General features: G+C 40.3%; 3 protein-coding genes across 3 annotated transcripts; 2 read left to right on the top strand and 1 right to left on the bottom strand.

Annotated features, from left to right (window-relative positions):
* The first annotated feature begins 1,440 nt into the window (after positions 1–1,440).
* On the top strand, positions 1,441–16,461 carry LOC135335864 (uncharacterized). Its single transcript, XM_064531489.1, has 29 exons — positions 1,441–1,592; positions 1,809–1,887; positions 2,196–2,317; positions 2,452–2,680; positions 3,398–3,769; positions 4,355–5,131; positions 5,277–5,391; positions 5,567–5,781; positions 6,082–6,375; positions 6,605–6,895; positions 7,131–7,463; positions 7,693–7,821; positions 8,497–8,603; positions 8,749–8,955; positions 9,129–9,197; positions 9,454–9,574; positions 9,694–9,822; positions 9,909–10,005; positions 11,599–11,719; positions 11,904–12,101; positions 12,313–12,401; positions 12,771–12,894; positions 13,188–13,335; positions 13,721–13,787; positions 14,085–14,163; positions 14,360–14,656; positions 15,212–15,259; positions 15,605–15,773; positions 16,215–16,461. Exons 1-29 carry the CDS (start codon positions 1,563–1,565, stop codon positions 16,268–16,270), a joined length of 5,112 nt encoding a protein of 1,703 aa, XP_064387559.1. The 5' UTR covers positions 1,441–1,562; the 3' UTR covers positions 16,271–16,461.
* Positions 16,462–16,625: 164 nt separating this feature from the next.
* LOC135336050 (uncharacterized) lies at positions 16,626–20,185 on the bottom strand. The gene is made up of 4 exons (XM_064531824.1): positions 19,828–20,185; positions 18,780–18,919; positions 17,757–17,935; positions 16,626–17,028 (listed from the first exon to the last, which is right to left on the bottom strand). The coding sequence occupies exons 1-4, from the start codon at positions 20,183–20,185 to the stop codon at positions 16,962–16,964; spliced, it is 744 nt and encodes a 247-aa protein (XP_064387894.1). The 3' UTR covers positions 16,626–16,961.
* Positions 20,184–23,296, top strand: LOC135335919 (polyubiquitin-C-like). The gene is made up of 3 exons (XM_064531623.1): positions 20,184–21,990; positions 22,045–22,503; positions 22,783–23,296. Exons 1-3 carry the CDS (start codon positions 20,184–20,186, stop codon positions 23,256–23,258), a joined length of 2,742 nt encoding a protein of 913 aa, XP_064387693.1. The 3' UTR covers positions 23,259–23,296.
* Positions 23,297–24,612: the final 1,316 nt, after the last annotated feature.

Raw genomic sequence — 24,612 nt, 5'->3', positions numbered from 1 at the left:
ATTTATAACCCACAAACTGACTAAAATTATCAACCACGAATGATTTAACCCTGAAAATTACCCGCTATAAGAGAGGTAGTGCTGTTACTATAATCAATTATAAGCTGACTTGTATTTAAAAGTGTCCTTAATAATTGAACAGGAGGCCTCACCATTTTTTCCTTCTGAAAGGGTCTGTTGCATGTGCTACTAAAGAGTTGTTCCATGCGTGAAGAATCTCACGCAACCACGTACAAACATCACAATTAACCTGTAACGAGCCTTAAATGTAGAAACACATCTGGCGACTTGTAATGAGACTAAACGTTCATCACCAATGCATTACCTAATTCGTGGTTTGCTCTAATTGCATTCCGCTGGGACAACTCTTGCTTACCAGTCCTTGACAAAAAAGGGCGTGGTCTCCAGACCCTTTGAGGCAGAAATCTATGCTTAACATCGCGCGGATGTCTTTTGTTGGGTTGCATGGTTAAACATTATAAAGAACTTTTAGATCCCTTCATGCTTGCATGTAGAACTGCATGGGAACTATTGATGTAGTGTGTTTTCAATACTTTAGGTCAATTCCAGCAAGCTGCCAATGCTGACCCGATACCTGTTGTCATACAACCACTCAATACCCACCACCATTTTAACGGAATTGAGGCTACAGTGAAGTCACTGCCCTCTCCCACACAGAGCTATAATCAGCATGCAGCAGGTGACCCTACCATGCCCTCTCATCATAATGATACAATGACCTCACTTCAAGAACAATTGAACGCCACAAAGTCAAGTATACTACAAAATTTGAGAACTAAAGACACTATCGATTCAAGATCATCACAAATCCTTATTTTGCCAACGCAAAAGATTGTGTCATCCAGCACCGAAAGAAGTGAAGGCATTTACAATTCTCTAATGACCTCATCAAGAAACCTTGTTACTCCCACAACTAGCTCTGAATTGCCAATGGAAACCGTTATGGTCACAACACACACCGTATTATTATCTAATCAACTTTTATCGACTGCACCATCAAAAATAGATCTCCGAACTTCAGCCAATGAAATGGCTGTACCAACGGTATCGATTGCAACAAGTACTACTACAGGTCATGTGACCAGTGTGACTCCACCCGTACCCACAAGCAATCCCATAACTTTCCCTGGCCTTTATCTTATAGAGATTTTGCTACCACCTGTTGTGTTGGGTTCATTGCTTTTCCTTCTCTGTCCAATCGTGTGGTGGGTGTGCCGATGTCGCTGTGGTGATGGAGTTCGGACCACTAGGAGGCACAAAGGCTACAAGTATAAACCTGTGGATACTCAAACTAATTAATTTATAAGGAGTTTTTGATCAATTTTACTGTTGAATAATTATTTTATGACTTCAATGTAGGCATAACGAGATACACTTGTTAGGCCACTAATACGCTGATCAAATTTTGGGCAACAATGGAGAAAAAACAATAAACACCAGCCCCTCCCCCTTTTTGCAGTATTTTAGGGGTGGGGCTGCATTGAGTTCTTCATTGACATTGTGCAGACTGCAAGATAGAGACTCGACTCAGAGTCGCCACAATGGGAGTCACCAAGCTGCTTGTTCCTATGGTGAGCGTGCACTCTAACTACAACTGTTTATAGCTAGCTATAGATCTAGCTAGCTATAGATCTAGCTATGCAGATATCGAGAGTTGTTAAATAATTATTATGGGCTATAGGTCAGCTAGCTATCTGAAAATTGCACAGGCCATGTTATTGTTGAACAAAATAGTATGGGCTATGGGCACATTCAGGTAAGACAACTCCCATGATTTGTTCCCTTAGGTTGTCCTTGTGCTGGTCATCAACCCAACACTCTGCCAGGTCGAACCAGACACTATGGACAACGTCGTCCCCATTCAAGGTAAAATTAAAGCAATGTTTTTGTAGCTAACCAGACCAGCTATAAAACTCTGTAGTTTTGCCATAGAATATTATTATGCATTTCTGTGAGGCCCTATCATATCATCAAAACTAAAAAACATTTGCAATGTGAACGTTGCTAGGATTGCTAGGAAAAGAAAAGCGCGAAAAAGCGAAAAATAAAATTATAGAGACGATTTTATGCATGCCGTTTCTGCCCCTTCTTGACGATTTTATGAACTGAGTTTGTGCATCAACCATTCATCATGGGCTTTTATGGTAAAGTATTTTGAATCATCCCTTATGCAGAGCCTGCTTTTCTTCTGGGTGTGCCCGGTCGTCCTGTGCAAAGTTCTGGAGGCCGTATCTCTATGACATGTGTGGCGTACGGTTCACCCGCCCCCACCATTGTTTGGAGCTCAGACTCCCAAGTGAGGACAGTAAAATTAGTCTATACTTTCAGACTCATTTGACATTATAATGATTGCATGCTCATTTGAACAATTTTGGTACTGATTCACCTGCATGAATATATTCTTCACTGAATGCTTAATTATGTGTGCAGGAAATCGATAACTACGCCAGTTTGAATAACGCCAAAACTAATGTCTACACTACTGTCATCAAGGATCCCAGTGGACTGCCTGTAGTGGTGTCAGTGCTAGAGCTCTGTGCTGCTACCTACAACGATTCTCTTGTGATGGACTATCGGTGTACGGCCACTAACTCTCTCTCGGGAACCCCGACCTTCCTTGGACTGAGCAACACTGCTGTCTTTGACATAGTACCGATAAGTGAGTTGGTGCATGTCAATGTGTGTCTCATACTTCCTCCGGTTTTTTGCCCCTCAATTTTTGTGTACATTTTATGCTGTCAATTCATTTCAATATTGGACTATTCAATTATAGGTTGAATAGAGTTTCCCAGTAATAATGATAGCATGTAGATCTGTTCTATAATTATGTATTCTTTGTATGTCAACTAGTGCACGAGGGGGGGGGGGGTAGATAATGTTTAAAAGGGGTGTGCCTGTAAAGTATATTCAATAGCTGCTAAAAGAGTCATGTGTTGAATATCTTTATACCATAATACCATTGCCCGTTTGCTATAATTGTTTTGTATTCAAGGGGTGTGCCTGTGAAGTGTCAGTATTCAATAAGAGTTATGTGTTGAATATTTGTTATATCCCATCCACCACACACACACACACACACACACACACACACACACACACACACACGCACACACTCACCACACACAACACAAACACACATGTCACACACACACACACACACACGCACACGCACGCACACACACACACACACACACGCACACACTCACCACACACAACACAAACACACATGTCACACACACACACACACACACACACACACACACACACACACACACACACACACACACACACACACACACACACACACACACACACACACACACACACACACACACACACACACACACACACACACACACACACTCACCACACACAGTCAGGGAAGCACCAGCCATCGTTGCTGCACCCACTGAGGATCGCTTTGTGCACAATGGAGCTCGTTTCTCCATTACATGTGCCGCCTTCGGTAGCCCCAGGCCAGAGGTGTGGCTTGGATCGGCAGCTCTCGGAATAGCCAATTTTGAAGATGTAAACAACCCTATGATCAACGTTTACACTGAAGAAATCGACACCGGCGATTTTGTGTTTTATGTTGCAACCACGTTGGAGATTTGTGGTACTGAAAATGATATGGACTTTTATAATCGGTATGTCGAACAATATGAGTGCTATGCCTTCAATGGTGTTGAGGCTAGCAACTCTTCAGTTGGAGTCGTGCAATCTATTGAGTTTATTGCTCAGCCATTTGGTGAGTAGCTATTATAATAATACCTTAAGGTGACATATTTTCGCGTGTATTAATTTCTGCTATTTCTGCGAATGAGAGTAAAATCGCAAAAATTAGTACTCGCATATAATTGGCCGCCCTCTTGTTTAATGTATCCAGATCGACATTTCGCAAAAATTATACCGCAAAATACAAAACTGTAAAAACGCAAACAAATCTACCTGTGAAAATATGTCACCTTAAGGTAGTATCTCCAATGATTTTTTGCTAAATAATAATTGTAGTCATGCTAATATAACTTGCAGGTCACCTCCATAGCATGTGTTTAAACTTGTTAGTCAACTTTTAGTTGGTCTGTCCAAAAGTAATCGTTTTTAAGTTAAAATTCTCACACACATTTTCCAACACAAAATGTACACACAGCGTCATTCATGTTATGCATACTAACATTATCAAGACGAGTACAGTATTATCGAAATGTTAATATACGTGTACGTGTATAGCAATTGGTTGTTGATTTATTAAGTGTGTTTTTGCATGCATGCCTTTTAATAAGCAGTTTTCCATGTGTTGATTGTTATGATTATTCTTTATCACCACGTACAGTTCGGATCCAGAGATTTGATATTCAATACTATACTCATCGATTAGAAGTTGACATATATTTTGATGGACTCTACGATCCGACCTTTGGTGGTTGCCCTAATGACAAGCTCTCTTATGCAAGTTCTAGCGACCCTGCTGCCCCTGACTATCGTAGTTTCAGCCCCCGAGTTCCTGGTACCTGTTCGCAAATATCTGGAGGGATAAAAATTACATGGGATAATCGCGACTTTCTCGGTTTCATCGAAAACGAATTTACTTCTGATACCCAAAGTGTGTATTTATACACCAGAACTGAAGTCCCTTTTAGTTCATTTATTCCTGTTGAGCAGATACCGAACACGGCTCCTCTTGTAAGCAGTAACTTTAATGATCGCACTCTCGATGATACTCAATTCAATATAATTGCAATGGACATCTACAGGACACCTTCAATGATGTCACTTTATATTCATTTCGACGCTATTGTTGACACACAGAGTTTTGATCTTGTGGATCGTGTTGACTATCATGTGACTCTTTCGAGTGCTGGTACTTCAGTGAACTTGATTAGTCCTACTATTATAAGACAATCTCCTAGATTCGCAAAATCAGTTCGTATACAGATCAGCACTACGAATCGAAATCAATTGGCCGGGGTCTGTGTAAATCGTGCAGATTGTTCCCTTTCCTTCAGCAGAGGCCGGTTTGTTAACTCTCATGCTGGAAGAAACACCATTGGTCAACAAAACAGTGGTTATAGTGTAGGTGCCAGAAATATATGGTCCATCAGTAACTTTGGTGAGTATAATTATAGTGACACAGAATGTTACCATGTATGCATGCATGGATGAGTAATAATTTCATGATTTCGTTCTATGCATGTACGCTAGAAACAAGTAATTATATGTAACTATTGTTGACTTCGATTATTTGTTCTCCACAGCTGGCTCAGTGTACATGAATCTATTAGTCGCGTTTGTGGGTACTTCTTTTGAGATTCCACTGACACCTGGCCAACCCTACTTGATGAATACTAATCTTGACGAGACAATCACAAGGTAAATTAGTCTAAACTGTTACTGGTACACTAATTTCATCGAATTTTAGCTAAATTATGTATGTCCTTTAATTGAACTCATTAATTTTGCTTTTTGTCAATTTGATTTGTCGGTCAGATTGCAAGCTACACGCACACCTTTTATTAACATTTCTTTTATGATTTTCAATATATAGGGTTGACTGCCATGGTGTGAACGATACACACATCAACCCGAAGATGTATTTCAACGGCCAACGTTTGGACGACCAATCAGTGGAGGATTATAAATGGCCTATTGCATCCACGTATGAGATCCCTTTGGGCCTGATCACTGCCGGCCAATTGGGACTGTTTACCTGCACCACTTACGAAGACTCTACTAACATCTCACACATTTTACACAGTCGAGGTGAGCTTGATATGTGTATATATACAGTGGAGTATCAACATAATTATTGAAACTTCGGCCGACTAGAGAAACTTGCTTTTAGTAGAGAGGTTATACTCAGAGGGTATGTATATTCAAAGGTTCTACAAGTGCTGAATTTAGCCAGAGGGTCCCTTTGTAGGTTGTACCTGCCTGTATAGACATGCACAGTTGAGGACAATCGGTATAGCCCAAATTGTTTTGTTGGCCATCAATTACAATTGTGGATTGTACATCTGATGCACAATGCTCAGATTAAGTTATGTTAAATCAATTCCACAGATCCCTATGTCAACTTTCTGAACGGGAACGAGTACACAGTTGAGATTTGGGAACCGATTGTGATCAGTTTCGCTTACTTATTTAACGAAGTCATCACCGGTAGTCCATTCACCATCACTCAAAACGGGAACCCACCCCCATCCTTTGAAAACAGGTTTAATTTTGTTGCAGACAAACCTTTCACAGCTCAATTTATTATCGACCGGCCTATATTGTCGAGCCAAGGGGAATACCATATCACTGTTACGAGAGGAACCGTGCAGACTCCTTTCCCATTCACAATCAAAGTCCTCAGTAAGTAACTGGGTTGTAGTTTAGATGTTTATCTGCATGTGCCATAATTATAATTGTTCCTGTTTTGTTTCATTCCAAGTGATCGTCACTAACATTTAGCTGGACCAATCATAATTATCATGCTATTGGTCAATGAATGTTACTCTTTAAATCCTGCATTCATAATATATATAGGCATTTCTGTAATTCCATTCACACAATAACCCATGATCTCTATCCATACAAACAGCACCAAGAGTTTCCATCTCACCAGCTGTCCATACTTTCATGCCCTACGAGAGTGTTGCCAACTTCAGTTGCCTGCCTAGCAACCTGGATATCCCTGTTTATTGGACACGATCTGACAACCCGGGTACAATTGTATCTCGAGAACGTAACTACCAGTTTGCCGTGTCCGGTGAAGCCTTGGATGAGTTAGAGGGTGTCTCCTTCAATTGCTTTGTGACCAATCCTGACAGAGCAACTGACTTTAACTCGCTGCCCGTTGCAAGTGCATCATCGATCTTCAGGAATACTAATGGTGAGCTTATACTTATTCATCAAAATCTTAATTTTTATTGATGTAGCATGTGCATGTTCCGTAATTTATATATATACGCTGTATCAAGTACTATAATAAAAGATATGGTGCTTGATAGATATACCGCTTAGAACTGCTATATATACCAACTACATTAGAATTGTCAAAAAGTAATCCCTCGAGGTTCCATGCCTTGACAGTAAATTTTGAATTACATATTTTGTTTTTTAAACAGATTCTTTGGGTATGTTCATGACTAATAACACTGTTACTCGACGTACGGTGGTTTCCGAGGAAGTTATTGTAGTCACAAGTCGCTTCAGCAATTCGATCATCCTCGAATGCCAGGGGCATATCGACTCCGGAGTGACTGATCTCTATTGGACAATTATTAGGGAGGGGGATGATCCTCTCGTTCCTGAGAGTGACTTCACTAACGACAATTACACTGTTGCTTTGGGTGATAATTATTTGATGCTGACACTTACACATTTGGAGGTTCCCTTTCGTGGATCTGTAAGATGCAACTCAAGAACTTCTGATGAGGAGATCAATGTATACTTTCAAGGTACGTGTAATAATTATGTCGTGAGTGAAAAAGAAAATTAAGCTTTTCACTCGACAATAATTATCGACATAATTAATATTATTGTTCATAGTTATAGGCACGTATAGTTGTTGGTGGATGAAATCGGTATAATTATATACACCGAGCTACATGTCTTTATACTATCAGTACTTTGATGGTTATTATATAAATTCTATAATGGGACAACCTTATCTCATGCATATAATAGCTGATGAACGGATTGCCACTCGTTGTCAACATGAAGTTGACCCAGTCTGGAAGATCCAGTGGCGACCTGCCAATATCTCAGCTTTGGACGGTCAGCCCTGCCCAACAGTCAACGGGAGAGTTGCTACTGGTAAGCCAGGGCCGTAGATAGCTTAGGTTTGCAGGGGTGGCAAAATAATAGCTGAAAATGTTTACTAAAAAAGGTCAACTGTTTTTCGTATCTTCTGAGTATGGTAACTTGTAACTTGCTGTGGCACCAACTTAGCTACTCATGGAGCAACTAAAACAAGGTTAAAAAGATGCTCCTGCTTCCCAGACGCATAGTATAGAGCTCTGAATTTTACCTAGGTCATCACTTTTTCTCTGCAGTAAGCATGCGCATCAGATGCCCTGCCCACATTTGCATTGGGCATGTGCAGAGATCAATGTTTCACAGTAATTCTTGCAGATCTAGAATGCCAGGGGGGGCAGTTGCCCCCCTGCCCCCCCCGCTGTCTACGGCCCTGTAAGCTGCATATAGTATTAAAAGATTCAACAATGTACTAGCTAGCTATAAGGTGTTCGGATTTGCATTTTGAATATCTGTGTACAATTTAGATATGATAGATGCATCTATGACAGAACACATGTGCACCTTATTATATAATCATACATGCACGTATTATGATTACATCATTCACTAAAACACTTTGTAGTAACTTCATACATTCAAAAAGAAATATTCCTCTAATCTTCTTGTGACTATAGACTATAATTATAATTATATATACATGCACATGTAATATTATCGTGCATGCTGTTGCAGGTACCGCTAGCAGAATGTGCACTTATGGTGGCTTCTTGAGAGGGGGAGTCTGGGAAGAGGTGGATGTCTCAGAGTGTCAAACAGACTTAGAGAATGTCATGGCTGAGGTTTGTTCATGCGTGCATGGTATTATAGTTAATTCGTATGACATAATTACAAAATTCTGGGTTATAACTACTCTATATAATGCATGTTTACCGGAATAATTATATGGAAAACTGGTTGAATTGGATATTATATCCATTCATCCAGTTGGATCTGTTCCTTGAGGACGATCAGTTCCTGGATGACCTGAACTATCGACTGCGCTCGAGTAAGCTCTCCAGGATGCTCAACGAAGTAGTGGAGCCGGGTCTCGACTCTCTCTTCCCGCAAGACCTCAAGCGCATCACCTCCGTATTGTCTTGGCTTGTGTTCAGTGTCATTGAAAATCGCGATCGGCTATCACAAGTTCATTTTGTAAGTCATTCTTGCTGCACGTTATAGCATACGTATTTGGAGCAGCTATATATATATATATATACATGCATACTTGGTGTCATGACTGCAATGAGATATCCCCGATCGTAAACATCACAATGTTATAACGTATTATACATATGCAAGCAAGGATCATTAACTTAATTTTGCAGGATTCGTTTGAGACTTTTGACAGTTTGCTTCACGTGAACCATACCGGAGGGTGGCTGCAACTGAGAGATGTGAGGACACGCACAACACATGCACAGACACGCAGACACAGACACATACCTTACCCCACCCCACCTCCCACACACATTTCTAACCTCCCCACGCACACACACACACCTCAAACCCCCCCCACACACACACATACACACACTTCTAACCCCCCGGCCCACGTACACAATTCTACCCCCCTCAGGCACACACTTCTAACCCCCACGCACACTCTTCTTAACCCCCCATGCACTCATACACTTCTACCTACCCCCACAGAGCGGAGACAAAGCAAGTGCCACTCTACTCAACTCGGCTTTGCTGTATGCAGATTACCTGTATAACTCGTTGAATTTAGTGCCTGGTCAAGCGATGATCTCAAGGGAGGGAGATAACATTGGTAACTGATCTAGCTGTGCATGTATAACAACATGTAGACTTAGTACATTATTATAAAATACATTCCTGTTCATTCACGATTGCAATTCGTTGTTTTAAGTGTATAAACTTATTCTCTAGAAATTCTGACAAAGAGACTACTGCCCTTGGTTCATACTGATCAAACCTTCGTCTATGGAGAGCTGGATAATAACGGTTATTCCAAAGTGTTCCTGAACAGTACCCTCCTTAACTATCTGGATCCAGAAGGTATGTGTGTGCACAAACTATATCAGTCCATCATGTATAAAGCGTTCTATTTTCTCTCTTGTTGAATAACGAATGCCTTTATACAGGAGTCAAGTTTTGGGGTTTCAAAAATCTCAACAATTTTATGCCGCGAGATCAGCCCGACTTCAACATCAATACAGATGACAAAACATTATTTAATAGGTACAGTTTGATCGAGCTGCATGCACTGAATGGTGTGTGTTTTTCACATAATAGTGTATATGCCCAGAGGACAACCGTGCGCCTAGAATTAATATTTGCTGAATCAGCATTTAATAAAACTTGCCTTTACAGGAGAGTTAGAGCTCCTATTACTAAAACTAGACCTAACAATACAAGACAGAGGGCTAAGTCTAAGAAGAGTGCAACACCTACCTCTAAAGGCAAGTTTTATGAAAATGCTGATTCAGCAAACATTAATGTTAGGCGCACGGTTGTCGGACCTCCTCTGGTATATGCCTGTCTATACTGGATGTTTTGGTATACTGTAACATGTACAGTTGCTGCTTTGGTACCTTTCAAATCTGTAAGGAAGTGCCTGGTTTCAATTTAGAGCATTGCAGTGTGTATAGTTAAAATCGATGCATAAGTTATACTTATTGTCCACTATACATCAGGCAGTATAACCTCCGAGGACGAGGACGAAACCCTGAAACCAAGGATTGGCCATAAGTTTGAATGTATAGTGGACAGTAAGTGCATGTTATAATTATACCCACTACATGGAATGAAAAGTGTGCTTGAAAACGAACAAAAAGCGTGTGCGTATATATATAGCTTGTAAGCCAGCTAAGCTTCTCTCTATAATTATATGCACTAACTTGTCCATGTCTACGCAGCAAAGAACTGCACCCTTTTTCCAGCCTTCCTGGTGTATTTAGCGACCCTCACTCATGCATCTGTCCTGCCCTTGTCAACAAGCTAGTGTTTTACTCTAGTGATCAGTGCGCCGTCAAGGCAAGGGAGTTTATGAGGAATGCGGAGTTTATGGTAGTTACACCCCACCGTCCAGTTGCTATAATTATGATACAGACCCAAAGGAGGTCCGACATGCGTGCAAGAATCACTACAAGTTCAGTGCATTGTGACCTAGATGTTATCATGTGACCCAAATGACATCAATGCATTGAACTTGTAGTGATTCGTGCACGCATGTCGGACCTCCTCTGATACAGACCCCAGGGGCGTAGCATGCAACTTTAAAGTGATCAGGCCGACTTGCACCTATGGGACTCTCGCACACAGTGGTGAATTTTACCTCCTCACCGATCAGCATGCGCATTATCACTCACACTATTGACGACCATTACCAGGGGCGAATCCAGGATTTTTGATAGGGGGGAGCTAAAAATATTTTACTAAAAAAAAAAAAAAGGTCGTCTGTTTTTCAAGCACAATGCATGTGTTTCCTGCATGACTCATCATCAATAATTGTTCATGCTCAGTAATAAACTGGGTGTGGCCATGATAATGTAACCGTATAGCTACGTATGTGCATGCAGTGAGTTGATAGCTAGCTCTAGATTCTATTTTTCAGGCTTGTCATCAAGGCCAGGGGGGTGCTCAAGCCCCCGACTGGATCCGCCACTGATTACCAGGAAACGATCATGCAATTTTCAATAATGACGACCATTACCTACCCAGCTACAAAAAGTGGTCACTGACAGGCCGCTTGCTACAAAACACGTACCTGCATATTATCAATTATTTTCTGTAACTTCACAATACATGAATGTTTTTGATCTCTGTACACAGGACTTATACAATCATCGCAAGCAACCTGCTGTCCATTCAGTTTACCTATCCTGATGGATTCACCCCTCCCTTCACTTTACCAGCCGACTCTCTACCTATGTTTACATTCGATACTCTGAGTGTAAGTTACATAGGAGCCCGAGTGCGTTACAGTAAGCATCATGCATATAATTATAGGATATCACACTAACTGCCTCCCCCCCCCTCCTGAAAAGGTCCACTAAATAAATTGATCGAACAATAATTGGGTATCTCATTAAGAAACTTCCCCTGCATGTCAGTAACTTTCTTTTTCCCGTATATAGACTGCTCGTGTGACGAATCCACGGATAGTGTTCTGGGATAGCGCTGAGGAGGTGTGGTCTGAGGATGGGGTGGAGTCAGAGTATGTGGTGACAGACAATGGAGAGTTTAAAACGTTTAGGGTGACAGGAGAAACCAATCGTTCAATGTCATTTAACAATACCTCTACTTTTGGTGTTGCCATGGACGTCTACCCATACGTGAGAACTATAGTTACTATTGTTATAAGCAGGAGTACATTAATGAACTCCTGCTATAAATAGCATAGCATTACCTTGCAGTCTATCTACATGGTTGCCTGGGTTGAAATGCTTTAATTGTTCTGCTACATGTTATTGTAATAGTATAATTGTACAGTGCATGCACTGATGGATGTGGGATAATGTGTCTTTTTTTTGTATCTATACTCAGGTATTCACGTTCACGCTCCCAGTGTACATTGGCTGTGGTGTCATCCTTCTCGGATGTTGTCTCTCCGTGTTCGTAATGCTCCTAACTTGGTGAGTGCATGTACACGTCACAGTGTACAGTATTAATCGAGTATCAAACATGCGAACATTGCGAGTGATTATGAGATCACAAGAATAAGATCGCAAGGACTCTACTTGCGTATAACATCACAAAATCTTTGCATAATTGCAAAAAATTAGATCACAAATAGCTATAAACATTAGTGCATGATTTAATGCATGTAGCAACCACCCCTTACTTAACTTCTATAAGCATCCAGATCTATCCACTCTTTACATTCGACTTAGTTGATAATCCTGAAAGGTATATTCTTCACAAAAGTAACACTTAGTAGAAAGCATGCACTTTCATATTTGAAACAGCCAATTTGATCCATATTTCATGACAATGCAACACAGCTGCATCGATGGTGCGAGGAAGTTCTTCACTGTTGCGTTCTTCATCCATCTGAGTTTCTTTGTCTCTCTCATCTGTGCGTTTGTGGCCTTCTTTGCTGGAGTGGAGACGGCCATACAACACAGAGTGAGTCAATCAAGCATGAACGGTCTTCAGATGTAATAATAAAATTGTACGCATGAACTTTGATGGAAAATTCACGTGCATAAATAGTTTACCAAAAAAGAGGGCATACATTTTTTTGCTTTCATTGTGTGCATGGATCTTGAGTTCATAATTATGATCATCTTTCTCTTCTAATCTAACATTTCACTTAGCTATACGTGTCAATGTAAATGTTACAGTTTCAGTGATATGTTCATGTATAATTATTGGCAATGATAATGCACAATGCATATAATCTCGTTCCCCTGCTTCAGCTTGGTTGCATCGCTACTGCCGGACTGCTCCACTATTTCTTCACTGCCGCCTTCACCTGGCTCCTCTGTGAGGTCATCTTGGTATGGGGCTTCAAAATATCCTCTAGGAAATGGCCATTGATATTCTTGTTCTTTTTGATTGGCTGGGGTGAGTTTTAATAATAATTACATGGCAATTGATATTCTTGTTCTTTTTGATTGGCTGGGGTGAGTTTTAATAATTACATGGCAATTCGTGCCATAAGCAGTTTATTGGCCATTTTAGTAGATAATAATCTCGGGCCATTACGTACACAATAATATTTACCTCACAGTTAACGTACCATAATTATAGCGTCTATATTATGCCTCTACTTACAGTTTTACCGTCATTTTTATACCATAATTTCTATACACCGTTATAATAATTACTTAATTGGATGTCTCCCTGCTTGTAAGGGGCTGCGAACTCAACTTGTTAACTTTTACGTATGGAACCCATTGCACGCTCCAATGATCATAAATACCTAGCAACTCTTGCACTGCCTGTATAGGTATTCCTGCGATCCCCACGGCTATTTCTCTGGGTCTTCAGCACACATACTACGGCACTACCGCTCAGTAAGTGTATAAATCACAATTTAAGTATACCCTTTGGAGCCGGGCCATCATGGCTCATGCCTGTGACGGTATGGTAATTTATATTACTTGAGCAGGCAAACAATTATGAATTTGCTCTGCAGCTATACAGCTAGCTAAGTCGGCTGTTTGTTCATCGGAATTTAATACATCGGTGATTCCGACTAATGCCAAGGGGTCAGGCTACACTTTAGTGCTCTAGCTAGTTTTGTAAGGGTGGAATTTCTCATGTATAATTATTGTTTTTCAGACTTGTGTAATCATACCTACGAAACACAGGTGCTTCCTTAACTTTGACGGAGATGTCAGCCAGAATATAGTCATCGCTTTCTTGGCTCCAAAAATCATCCTAGTAGGAGTAAGTGCTCTCTATATTCAGTCTAATGCTACACCTCACAAAACCACATCACACACACACACATCTACACACACGCACACGCACACGCACACGCACACGCACATGCACACACCACACACACACACACGCTCACACACACACACACACACACACACACACACACACACACACACACACACACACACACACACAACAGATAATCTTCATTCTTCTCGTTGTCGCTGCCATCGCCAATTGCTACTTCGCCTACGAAAAGATGAGTCTGGTCCAACCGCGTCACTTCAAACCCTACTCGTGCATGCTGTGGTTCATATGGGTCTCTGTGATCCTACTCACACTACTACTGAGTGCCCTCTGGTCTATTACTATGCTAATGGTCAATGGTAGTATCATACTACCATTTACCATTGCTGGTACTATCAACAGTATCATTTTGGACATGGACATACAGACAAATATTGAATGGGCCTTCCTGGGACTTTCATGTGCACTGGTGAGATAACAGAACTCATGTATCCCTAAAAATTGATCTCTCAATGCATTATGTAGATAGCCGTCCTATCAGTACGCTCCAGGTCCATATACACATCTCCGTATGTTTATAATGCATTCGTTAATGTTACAATGCAATGCAATGTAGCAAGGTTAAGCTATGGCCATGCACGTATATAGTCAATCACCTCATCCTGTACTGTATATAGTTGGAAAATATAATGGTGGCGATAATGCCGTATATATAGCTGGTAATTTTCGTGGGGCAAAATTAATATTCGTGGTTTTAAGCTCTGACCACGAATATTTACCCACGAATGAAGCGACCTTGCCTACCTTTACCTGTAGTGCATGTATATATAAGCAGCAACGACGAAAATATTATCCATAAAGTGACTAAATATTGCTGAACTACAAACATTTTGTCCCCGAAAATTGCCCGCTATACGGTATATAGATCAGTAATAATGTACTTACTTGTCTTGGGAAATACTGTACCTCGTGTAGTCACATGTTCTTAATTTACATGGCACATTTTATATGTTTTATTTTACAGAGCTTGTACATCTTCATCTTCTGTGTGACCGTTCTTCTCGTCAACAGAGTGAGCATAATAATTATACGTTAATCCTATGTACACATCTTATTAATATCTTCGAGCCTCCTTTTCCAATTTTGTAACAATAACGTCATAATTATGTCAGTATTGAAAGCCAGTTTAAAAACAGCAGAGTTTCAACTTTATTTTTGATCAGTAATTTTGTCCTTTGTAGATAGAGGGGCTCAGAACTCTAGAGATTTATACTATAGTATACTGTTTCATTGTATGCATGACTTGCATGTTCAAAAATCTATATACATGCATGTATACATAATAATGACATTGTTTTGGTTGCGTAATCTGCCGTTACAAACACATGCATTAATTGTATATTTATCGCATGCTCAGAGAATCGAGTACGATGGGAATCCCATCTTTGAGAAGGATGGAGCTCTACTGCCTGACTCCGGTGGCACCGACTACCGTAATCTGGCCCCTCTCCCAGAGAAGCGTTTCTCCAGTCAGGGAATGTCTCTGCCTGTAACCATTGAAAATCCAGTCTTTGGCTCGACTCAGGGTAAGCTACATCTCCCTTTATTGATCGCCCTAAGGCTTATGATTTCTTCTACTTAACTTGTAAACTATACGGACAACATGTTTAGCAGTGTAGTTATACTATAATAGGTATTCCTCGCCGCGTCATGAAAGTACCCCAAATAATGCATGCACAGAGGATATATACATGTTGTCTAAATCTGGCCCTTTTTGTAGTTCAACAGTTGATACGTACGTAAAGTGCATCACAGATACTTAACAGCATGGTATGGTACATTTTCACATCTTTAGGATATCAGAATGATAATTGTAAAATAAAATAAATTGCATTTCCACTGCAACGAAAATTATTCGCTGGTCCCCATGCATTAGCCTTAATAATTATTGTACGCTGTAATAATTATGCACCTATAATGGTTTCCTCCTGAAGCAATTAACTACCACCTCATGCACATACATACAGAAGAAGATAGCTTTGATGATGATGATGATGTTGAAGAGAAAGTAGAGACTCCCTGAACATGAACACACGATAAAAGACACGAAAGTAGTTTTAGATTTCTTTAGTAGCATGTATATTATAGTGGCTATACCGGCCGGATATAGCCTTAGCATAACTTTATAGTTAGGGTAGCTTATTTTGGTGTACAGATACCAACATTATGTAGTGCTTTTTTATTAAATTGGGTAGGTACGCGTGCCCGAATGGATTATAGTGTTCTCTGTGTGTATAATTAGTGCATGGAACCTCAAACAGGCCATTTGGGAGCTATAGCTCTTTAATCTGTCCTTTTTCTGAGGTTGTATACATTTTCTCTGTATTGACTTGTTGTATGCAAGTATTATTGCACCCCAATTCTAGAAAAAGCAATCACACTTTTAACGATCTTTACCGTTTTCTATATTGAAAAAGCAAGTCACACTCTTAAGGATCTTTACCGTTTTCTATAACAGCATGCAAAAAAATTCTTTTTCACATGTACAGGTTGATAGTAGAATCTATGTACAAACTGTCATTATGACACTATTATTTCTAGCAGAAGTCACTTTCGTCTCCACTCTCGTCATCAGGATCAATCTTGTACGCCATGAATGTGAAATCCACACATCCGATTGGTCGGTTGGGATGGGTGGCGGCGCTTAGGATCTCAAATCCAAAGAAACTAAAATCACGACAGATGTGCTTTTAAAGATCGTAGGGTAGGCTCCTTCAGAAAAAGACAAACGCCATCTTGCAGCTCATCACGTCTTCAGCATGCTCTAGCAGTGACACCAAGCTGTAGAGAATAAAAGATGGTTAACTATAATGTGTATAGACAGAAAGCCACAGCGGGGACCATGCAGGTAATAATTATTATAGAATAATTATGGCCTTGCTACATGTAGACACTTCACTACCAGGTCTAACATAAAAGTACAGATTGAACCAGTAGATTCCATATTTAAAATCACTAGTATACCTGCATCGGCTAACATACGTACATGTACAAATTTAATACAGAACCTAAATAGCGGGTCATTTAGGGAGTTGGCGAGAGGGGTGATAAATTTAAAATCTCGCCACTTGTACTTCAAGACACCATCTCATAATAAATGTGATCCATAATACCACGCAGCATGATCGTCAAATCAAAAATCGCCAATAATTAACTCAATTGCCTCATTCACCAAATATTAGGCTTGCCGATATACGGTATGTCAGTAATTACAGTGTACATGTACGAGCCCCCTCTAATATGAGGGAGGCACTCCAAAATCAAGCCAAGGGCTATAGACTTAAATTCAGTATAATATTGTACATGCAGGGATGTGCCCATGCACACTGTCGATAGTGGATCGTAACGAGAGTGTACAAATGATGGTGTGGTTGATACTAATCACCACTAGACAAAATAACCACCTTCTAAGATTACATAAAAGAGGCAAATCTGTGTGAGATTGAAGATTGAAAATAGCCACATACATGTAGGTACACAACTCAAAATCAGCACACACTCACACTCACCATTCCTTCTTCATCCGCCTGAAGGTGAGAGCACTGAGATAGACAAAGAGGCTGTATCGATGACACAGAGCAATTAGAGACACACCCACACCAGATACGACCACTGTACCAGATATGACCACTGTATGAGTGTAGATACTGTGCGGTGGGCTGACCTCATCGTTCTTCTGGAGACAAGCCTGCACGCAGAGGGGGGGAGGGGGGGGTATTCTAAGAACAGGTTGTATAATTATGTATAGAGGCAATTTTTGTTATTAATTGTGATAAGTACTGTACTTACATTACAGTAAGAAATGCTAAGCTATAGTTCATTTTCAACTAACTCTTGAAATTACGAAGAGTGAAAGCTACAAAAATGGTAGCAACAACTTACTAAACTAGAAACATAAACAATGAAAAGACCTGCTCTACACGTACGCAAACCAAGAATTCTGACTAGGTTGCTGATCAGTAGGCTCACAAGTTAGAGGTCCATTATAGAACACAGCGGCCTACTTAGCTAGCTGATACAGACACACTGAGAATGTGGCTAGACTAGCCGAGATAGTAGCATCCAAAATGTTCTTTGTAGTAATAACTTTACATCAACCACAGGATCGACATTAATTTTAAAGCTTGACTACCTCTGAAGCTATATACACCTGCTCAGTCTGCCACCATAATAAGGAGAGAACCCTCCAAAATAAAACAGTGGAACCACCTCCGATAAAGGACACGATAAAGGACTGTCTGAGTAATCTCTCAAACAAAACACATCGTTCAGTTCTTTCGTCCCCACAAAGATTAATTTACTCAGGGCTACATCCAGGATTTTGGATCAGGGGGGGGCGCGAATTGGGCAATTTAAAAATGTAGGAGAGGCGAAGTCATCAGAATTATAGCAGTACAAATGCAGATACTGGGGGGGGGGGGGGCGAATTACCCCCCTCAATGCAGCCCTGTTACTTATTTAACAAGCTCCCTAGTATCCCCCAATGCCTAAATAACTTTATTCCACTTCCCCTCGGACCTCCTTTCACTTACCAGAAGGGCAGAGTGGGCTATATTGTCATCGTCATCAGCCTCTTCCCCGCAGACGTCTAGAGAGGTTGTACCAATGTCAGGAGTATTGGTCCATGCTGAGTTAGGCCCCGGGGCATGCAGCGGCACTAGTACAACACTCGCTGTATTAGTAGAAAGTATGGGTTGTAATCTAAGCTATAATAACAGGGGAACAAGTTAGGGGTTGATGTCTCAACCAACCAAGATAATAGGTGTGAAAAGGTGACAATTAGAAGGTGTTGTTCATAGATCTAGACTATACTGAATATACAAGTAAGCTTTCCGAATTGATACCTGTAGACCTATATGTGTATTTCATACTCCATTATTAAAGCTTGATTTTGTGGGCTCACTTTCTCACCAACTTTAATACCGACTATCTCTGTTCATTTCACTTCCACTGTGTAGCAAATGCACAGCTATTCCTTTCCACAAGGGTTTTTAGCTAGAATCATGTACTCCCTTTAGTTTAGAGGCATTCTGACTTGTCTTCAGTTTGACCTTCAGTCATACATTATCATTCTTTGTCCTACCCCATATCACTCACTGTTGTCAAAATACATGTATGCTGTGAAACCATAATAATTATTATTATATCCATAACAGGGGTATATATATATACACTACTACAAACTATGGGGTGCCGTTTGTCTAAAATTGACATAAAATTATGTTTTAACTTTTATTTGACACTTACAAACATAAGTATGCCACCTATGTATAAGTACGCCACTTATATATATAAGAGGGTGACTTATACATAAGTACATCACCTATACATAAGAGTGCGACTTATACATAAGTACACCACCTATATATAAGAGGGTGACTTATACATAAGTACATCACCTATATATAAGAGGGTGACTTATACATAAGTACATCACCTATACATTATAAGAGGGTGACTTATGCATAAGTGGCGTACTTATACATAGGTGGCATACTTATAATTTATAAGTGGCAAATAATAGTTAGAACATATTTTATGTGAATTTTAGACAAACGGCACCCCATAACAAACACTCACGACTGAGGCAGCTTGGTATTTTGTGTGTAACCCTTGTCACTTCCTCCTCCTGGGGCTTGCTTGTCGGACCTTCGGTGACTGCCTTGCGAAGGGATGATTGCAACTTGGTGTCAACACTGTCAGCACTCAAGGCCGACAAGAATAAGAGATTATAAAAGACAAAGGATCGAGCCCGGCTGAAGAAGTTGTGTCTGTTTGTCAAGCGATAATACGCGGCAAGTATTCGAAAACAAAGGTTTTGCTGTGCACGTGAACCACTTTGTTGCCCTACTATACCAATTCTAAGCTCAAACTTGAGCCAGCCTGCATGAAACAATCTTGCATTGCAACCTACACTGAAAGGTCTCGATTTAACCATGTCTCAGCTATTTTATCAAACTCCCACTGGTAAGGTGATACCAATCGATGTGGATGCTGACCATATAGTGGAGACAGTGAAATCCAAGATCCATCATCAAGAAGGTATTCCACCTGAACACTTCTTTCTGACCTCGAGATCCAAGTGTCTACAAAATGAGTTGACTCTCAGTGCTTGTGGTGTGGAGCACGGAGGCACTGTGGATGTGCAACTTCGAATAGCCGTTAAAACTTTGACTGGTAAAACCATTTTCCTTGAAGTTGAAACCAGTGATACAATCGAAAATGTGAAAACCAAAATTCAAGACAAAGAAGGTATCCCACCAGACCAGCAGCATTTGATATTTGCTGGAAAGCAACTTGAGGGTAGTCGAACATTATTGGATTACAACATTCAAAAAGAGAGCACAATTCATCTAGCACTTAGGCTCCGCGGAGGAATGCAAATATTCGTTAAGACTTTGACAGGTAAAACCATCACTCTCGAAGTTGAAGCTAGTGACACAATTGAAAATGTGAAGACCAAAATTCAAGACAAAGAAGGTATCCCACCAGACCAGCAGCATTTGATATTTGCTGGAAAGCAACTTGAGGGTAGTCGAACATTATTGGATTACAACATTCAAAAAGAGAGCACAATTCATCTAGCACTTAGGCTCCGCGGAGGAATGCAAATATTCGTTAAGACTTTGACAGGTAAAACCATCACTCTCGAAGTTGAAGCTAGTGACACAATTGAAAATGTGAAGACCAAAATTCAAGACAAAGAAGGTATCCCACCAGATCAGCAGATTTTAATATATGCTGGAAAGCAACTCGAAGATGGTCGGACATTGTCCGATTACAACATACAAAAAGAAGACACATGTCATTTAGTACTCCGGCTCCGTGGAGGAATGCAAATATTCGTTAAGACTTTGACTGGTAAAACGATCACTCTCGAAGTTGAAGCTAGAGACACAATTGAAAATGTGAAGACCAAAATTCAAGACAAAGAAGGAATCCCACCAGATCAGCAGCGTTTGATATTTGCTGGAAAGCAACTCGAAGATGGTCGGACATTGTCCGATTACAATATTCAAAAAGAGAGCACACTACGCCTTGTTTTCAGATTACGTGAAACAGACATACAAATCTATGCTCATTTGCCGGATGGTCGATCAGTGGATATTGCTGTCAAGCCCAGTAGCAAGATATGGGAATTGAAAGACTTAGTCAATAAAGCTGAACGAAATCAGTTACCAATTGAGGAGCAGGAAATAATCTTCCAGGAAAAAATACTTGCTGATGATGATAAGTTACAAGATTGTGGTATACTCCAAGAACAGACGGTGCATATTGTACGAACAAAAGGTCCCAAACTTGTATGTGTACAACACAACAGTGAACGAGTAACATTAAACATTTACCCTGAAGAAGTTGTACTGGCTTTAAAAGCGAGAATATCAGCAGCTGCTTTAGGCAACCCACCTCTCAGTGAGCAGAGACTAATGTTTAAAGGCCAGGAGATGTATGAAACGTGTCAGTTAAAAGATTATGGAATTGAAAGTGATGACACTCCTATTACTTTATTGGTGCTAAAAAAGCTATACGTTGAAAGTTTTACAGGCTTCAGAAATGAGGTACAATTCCACCCAAATGACAAAGTTGGTACCCTAAAAAGTTGGATTGGAAAGTATTGTCAACAACGACTCGAACCAAGTAGACAACAGCTGTTTTACTGCGCTGCTGATCGATGCGAGATACTTGAAGATGGCCAAGTAATATCCACCTACAATCTACCACAATCACCAATACTCCATCTTTGTAAGCTACATTAATTATGTTTATGTATTGGCTAACTTACGTTTAACTGTGCAGGTAAAGATGACTACCTTAATAGACTAGACAATGAATGTCTAAACAGTGTGAAAAAGGAGGCCATCTGGAGTGCTGAGGGTGTCCAGGTCAGTACTGTAGAAGCAATCCCGCAAGACCAAGATCTAACTGTGTCCGTTAATGTCTACGATCCATCAAAATCGTCGTTCATTTTCCCTCAAGGCTACTCTCTTATTAGTAGTGTTTATATGATAAACATAGTCATGACTGATGCTTCCCTGATACGTCACGGAATACAAGTTCGCTTGACAAAGTACCGACAGCAAAACAGACGAGGAAGTGTGCAAGTATTACAAGCTTCATGCATACCCACGCACTGGGAGGCAAATCGTAGTGCACCTGTGTTCAGTTTCTCACTAATTGAACCACAAAGAATCCAATCTCAAGGAGAGACATTGGCGCTGTATCTAGACTCTCCTCGCTGCTACTTTGTCGTTGCAGGTAACATACAATTAAGTCATGCACATAATTATGATATATATACCCGTGCATGCATGTGCATTGTCCATCACAGACTGTAATATGTATGGATGCATGATGGATAGACATGCATACTTGGCCAGCTGGCTTCGATCCTATTAAGATCAAAGGGTATTATTATCATTTGTGGTGTTGTCATTATAGTCACTTGTATACCTCGGAATTTGTACAACTGCTTTTAGGTACTGACCTTCCAATACATCTTGACCCTTTACAACTATTATGAATTTTTTTCTACAGAATTGACTCCTCAACCATCTGTGCTGTCACAAATATCGAAGTCGTTTTCTACATTTTTCAGAAGAAATCGTCAGCCTCCACCAACAGCATCCAGCACTAAGCAGCAACCCCGCCATGAGAACGATGGTGCAAATAGCCCTGAGCACAATGCAATTTTAAGTGTTACACCTCAGCTTGTCGAGTGTTTACAAAAAAATCCAACTTACTTGTTCCGACTTAGGGATCACCTGTTTGCCGAAAATGTCATTTCTGAAAGCAATTACGGAGCCTTGGATGAGTTTAGTAGTAGTACCGCTGATCATGAAAGAGCTGATTATCTTACGACAGTAATTGCAGAGCGTATCGGAGATTGTGATAAACACTTTTACGAGCTCATTAAATGTCTGGAGTTAATTGGATCTGAAAAATGCGCTCAGGACATTCTGAAAATACTGAATATAGCACGAGACACCTTTAATGATACAATTTGGTATTAGAACTGATCACAAAAATTATTAATGTCAACTTGTCAACACCCAACATACATGCATGCAGGGGGGTTCTAAATAATTATATTCAAGATCCGAGAATACTTCCCTTTGACAGCACATTGCATGACAGACTAATGAATTTAATGTACACGCAGTATTATGAATAATTATATCACTGACAGGTGTCCTCCAAAACACATTATCAACTGAAAAATTGCCAAAAACATTGGTCTGGATATACTGCCTTATAACATTTTTAGTAGTCCCATCACATCATTATAGTCGAAAATCCATGTCATTTGAAGTTCCACTCTATATAATTATAATAATATGAAATTCAGCAATTGAAAGTATATATATAATGACTTGTACAAGTCTTGTCCACGTGTATAACAGTGTTGATATAATTAAGCTAAATGAATTTGGGGTTCTATATACTAATAGCTGCATTGTGGGGCTGACCAGATTCTCTCTAATTGTGGTCAAGTATAACTGATTATTGTGCCACTGCAAGTTTGAAGACTGTCACATTGAGCCAAATAATTAGCAAGCGTTAATTCTGTGCATGGGAGGCCAGAATCCCCCCATGCAGCCACAATCACGTATTACAGACAATGGTCTAATGGCCACATGAATACAGCAAAAGCTGTGAATCAAGGAAACACTCTGGCTCCATGCATGCATGCATGTACAGCAAGACTATAATTATTATTGTGCTTGGGTAAGTCCATGATGTCTACAATTGTGGCCACATGAATATACTGTGAACTGTGAATGAAGGAAACATTCTGGCCCCATGCATGCACAGCATGCGAGAGCATAATTATTATAGTGAATATTGTACAACCTTTTTCACCTCACTTGAAATATACATTTTAAAAACAAAAGAAATGTACCACTAATTGACCTCAGGTATGTACATATAGTAATGGCAGAGCTGGGCATGTTCACAGTTTCATGAATGATTGATTGTGCAAGACCAAGTAATAATGGGGGAACCTGGCCGTACAAAATCCTATCATGAGGATCTGAGGTGGAGAATGGTATATGGCAAAGGCTTGTCAATTGCTGTACCATTAAGGAAGCAGTAGATAGATTGTTTGTTGCTGAAGCTACTGTTTGGAGGGTTGTTGATAGATTTCAACACACTGAAGATGTGTCTGCTAATAAAGCCAGCCCAGGGGAGCACTAGCACTGTCTAGATGATCTCACGATAAACTGATCGTCATTGAGATGATTTGAAAAGCCGACTACCTGAAATTCAGATTACTGGTAGATCTACAAGTGCTGCCACATTATGCCGTGCACTTAAACGTCTATAGGATTCACTCTAAAGAAGGCTTAGATCTAGGTCTTGCAC

This window comes from Halichondria panicea, chromosome 5, assembly GCF_963675165.1.
Source record: "Halichondria panicea chromosome 5, odHalPani1.1, whole genome shotgun sequence".
Classification (NCBI taxonomy): domain Eukaryota; kingdom Metazoa; phylum Porifera; class Demospongiae; order Suberitida; family Halichondriidae; genus Halichondria; species Halichondria panicea.
Note: the sequence above shows the minus strand (reverse complement) of the source record. Positions and strands in the feature narration are given on the sequence as shown.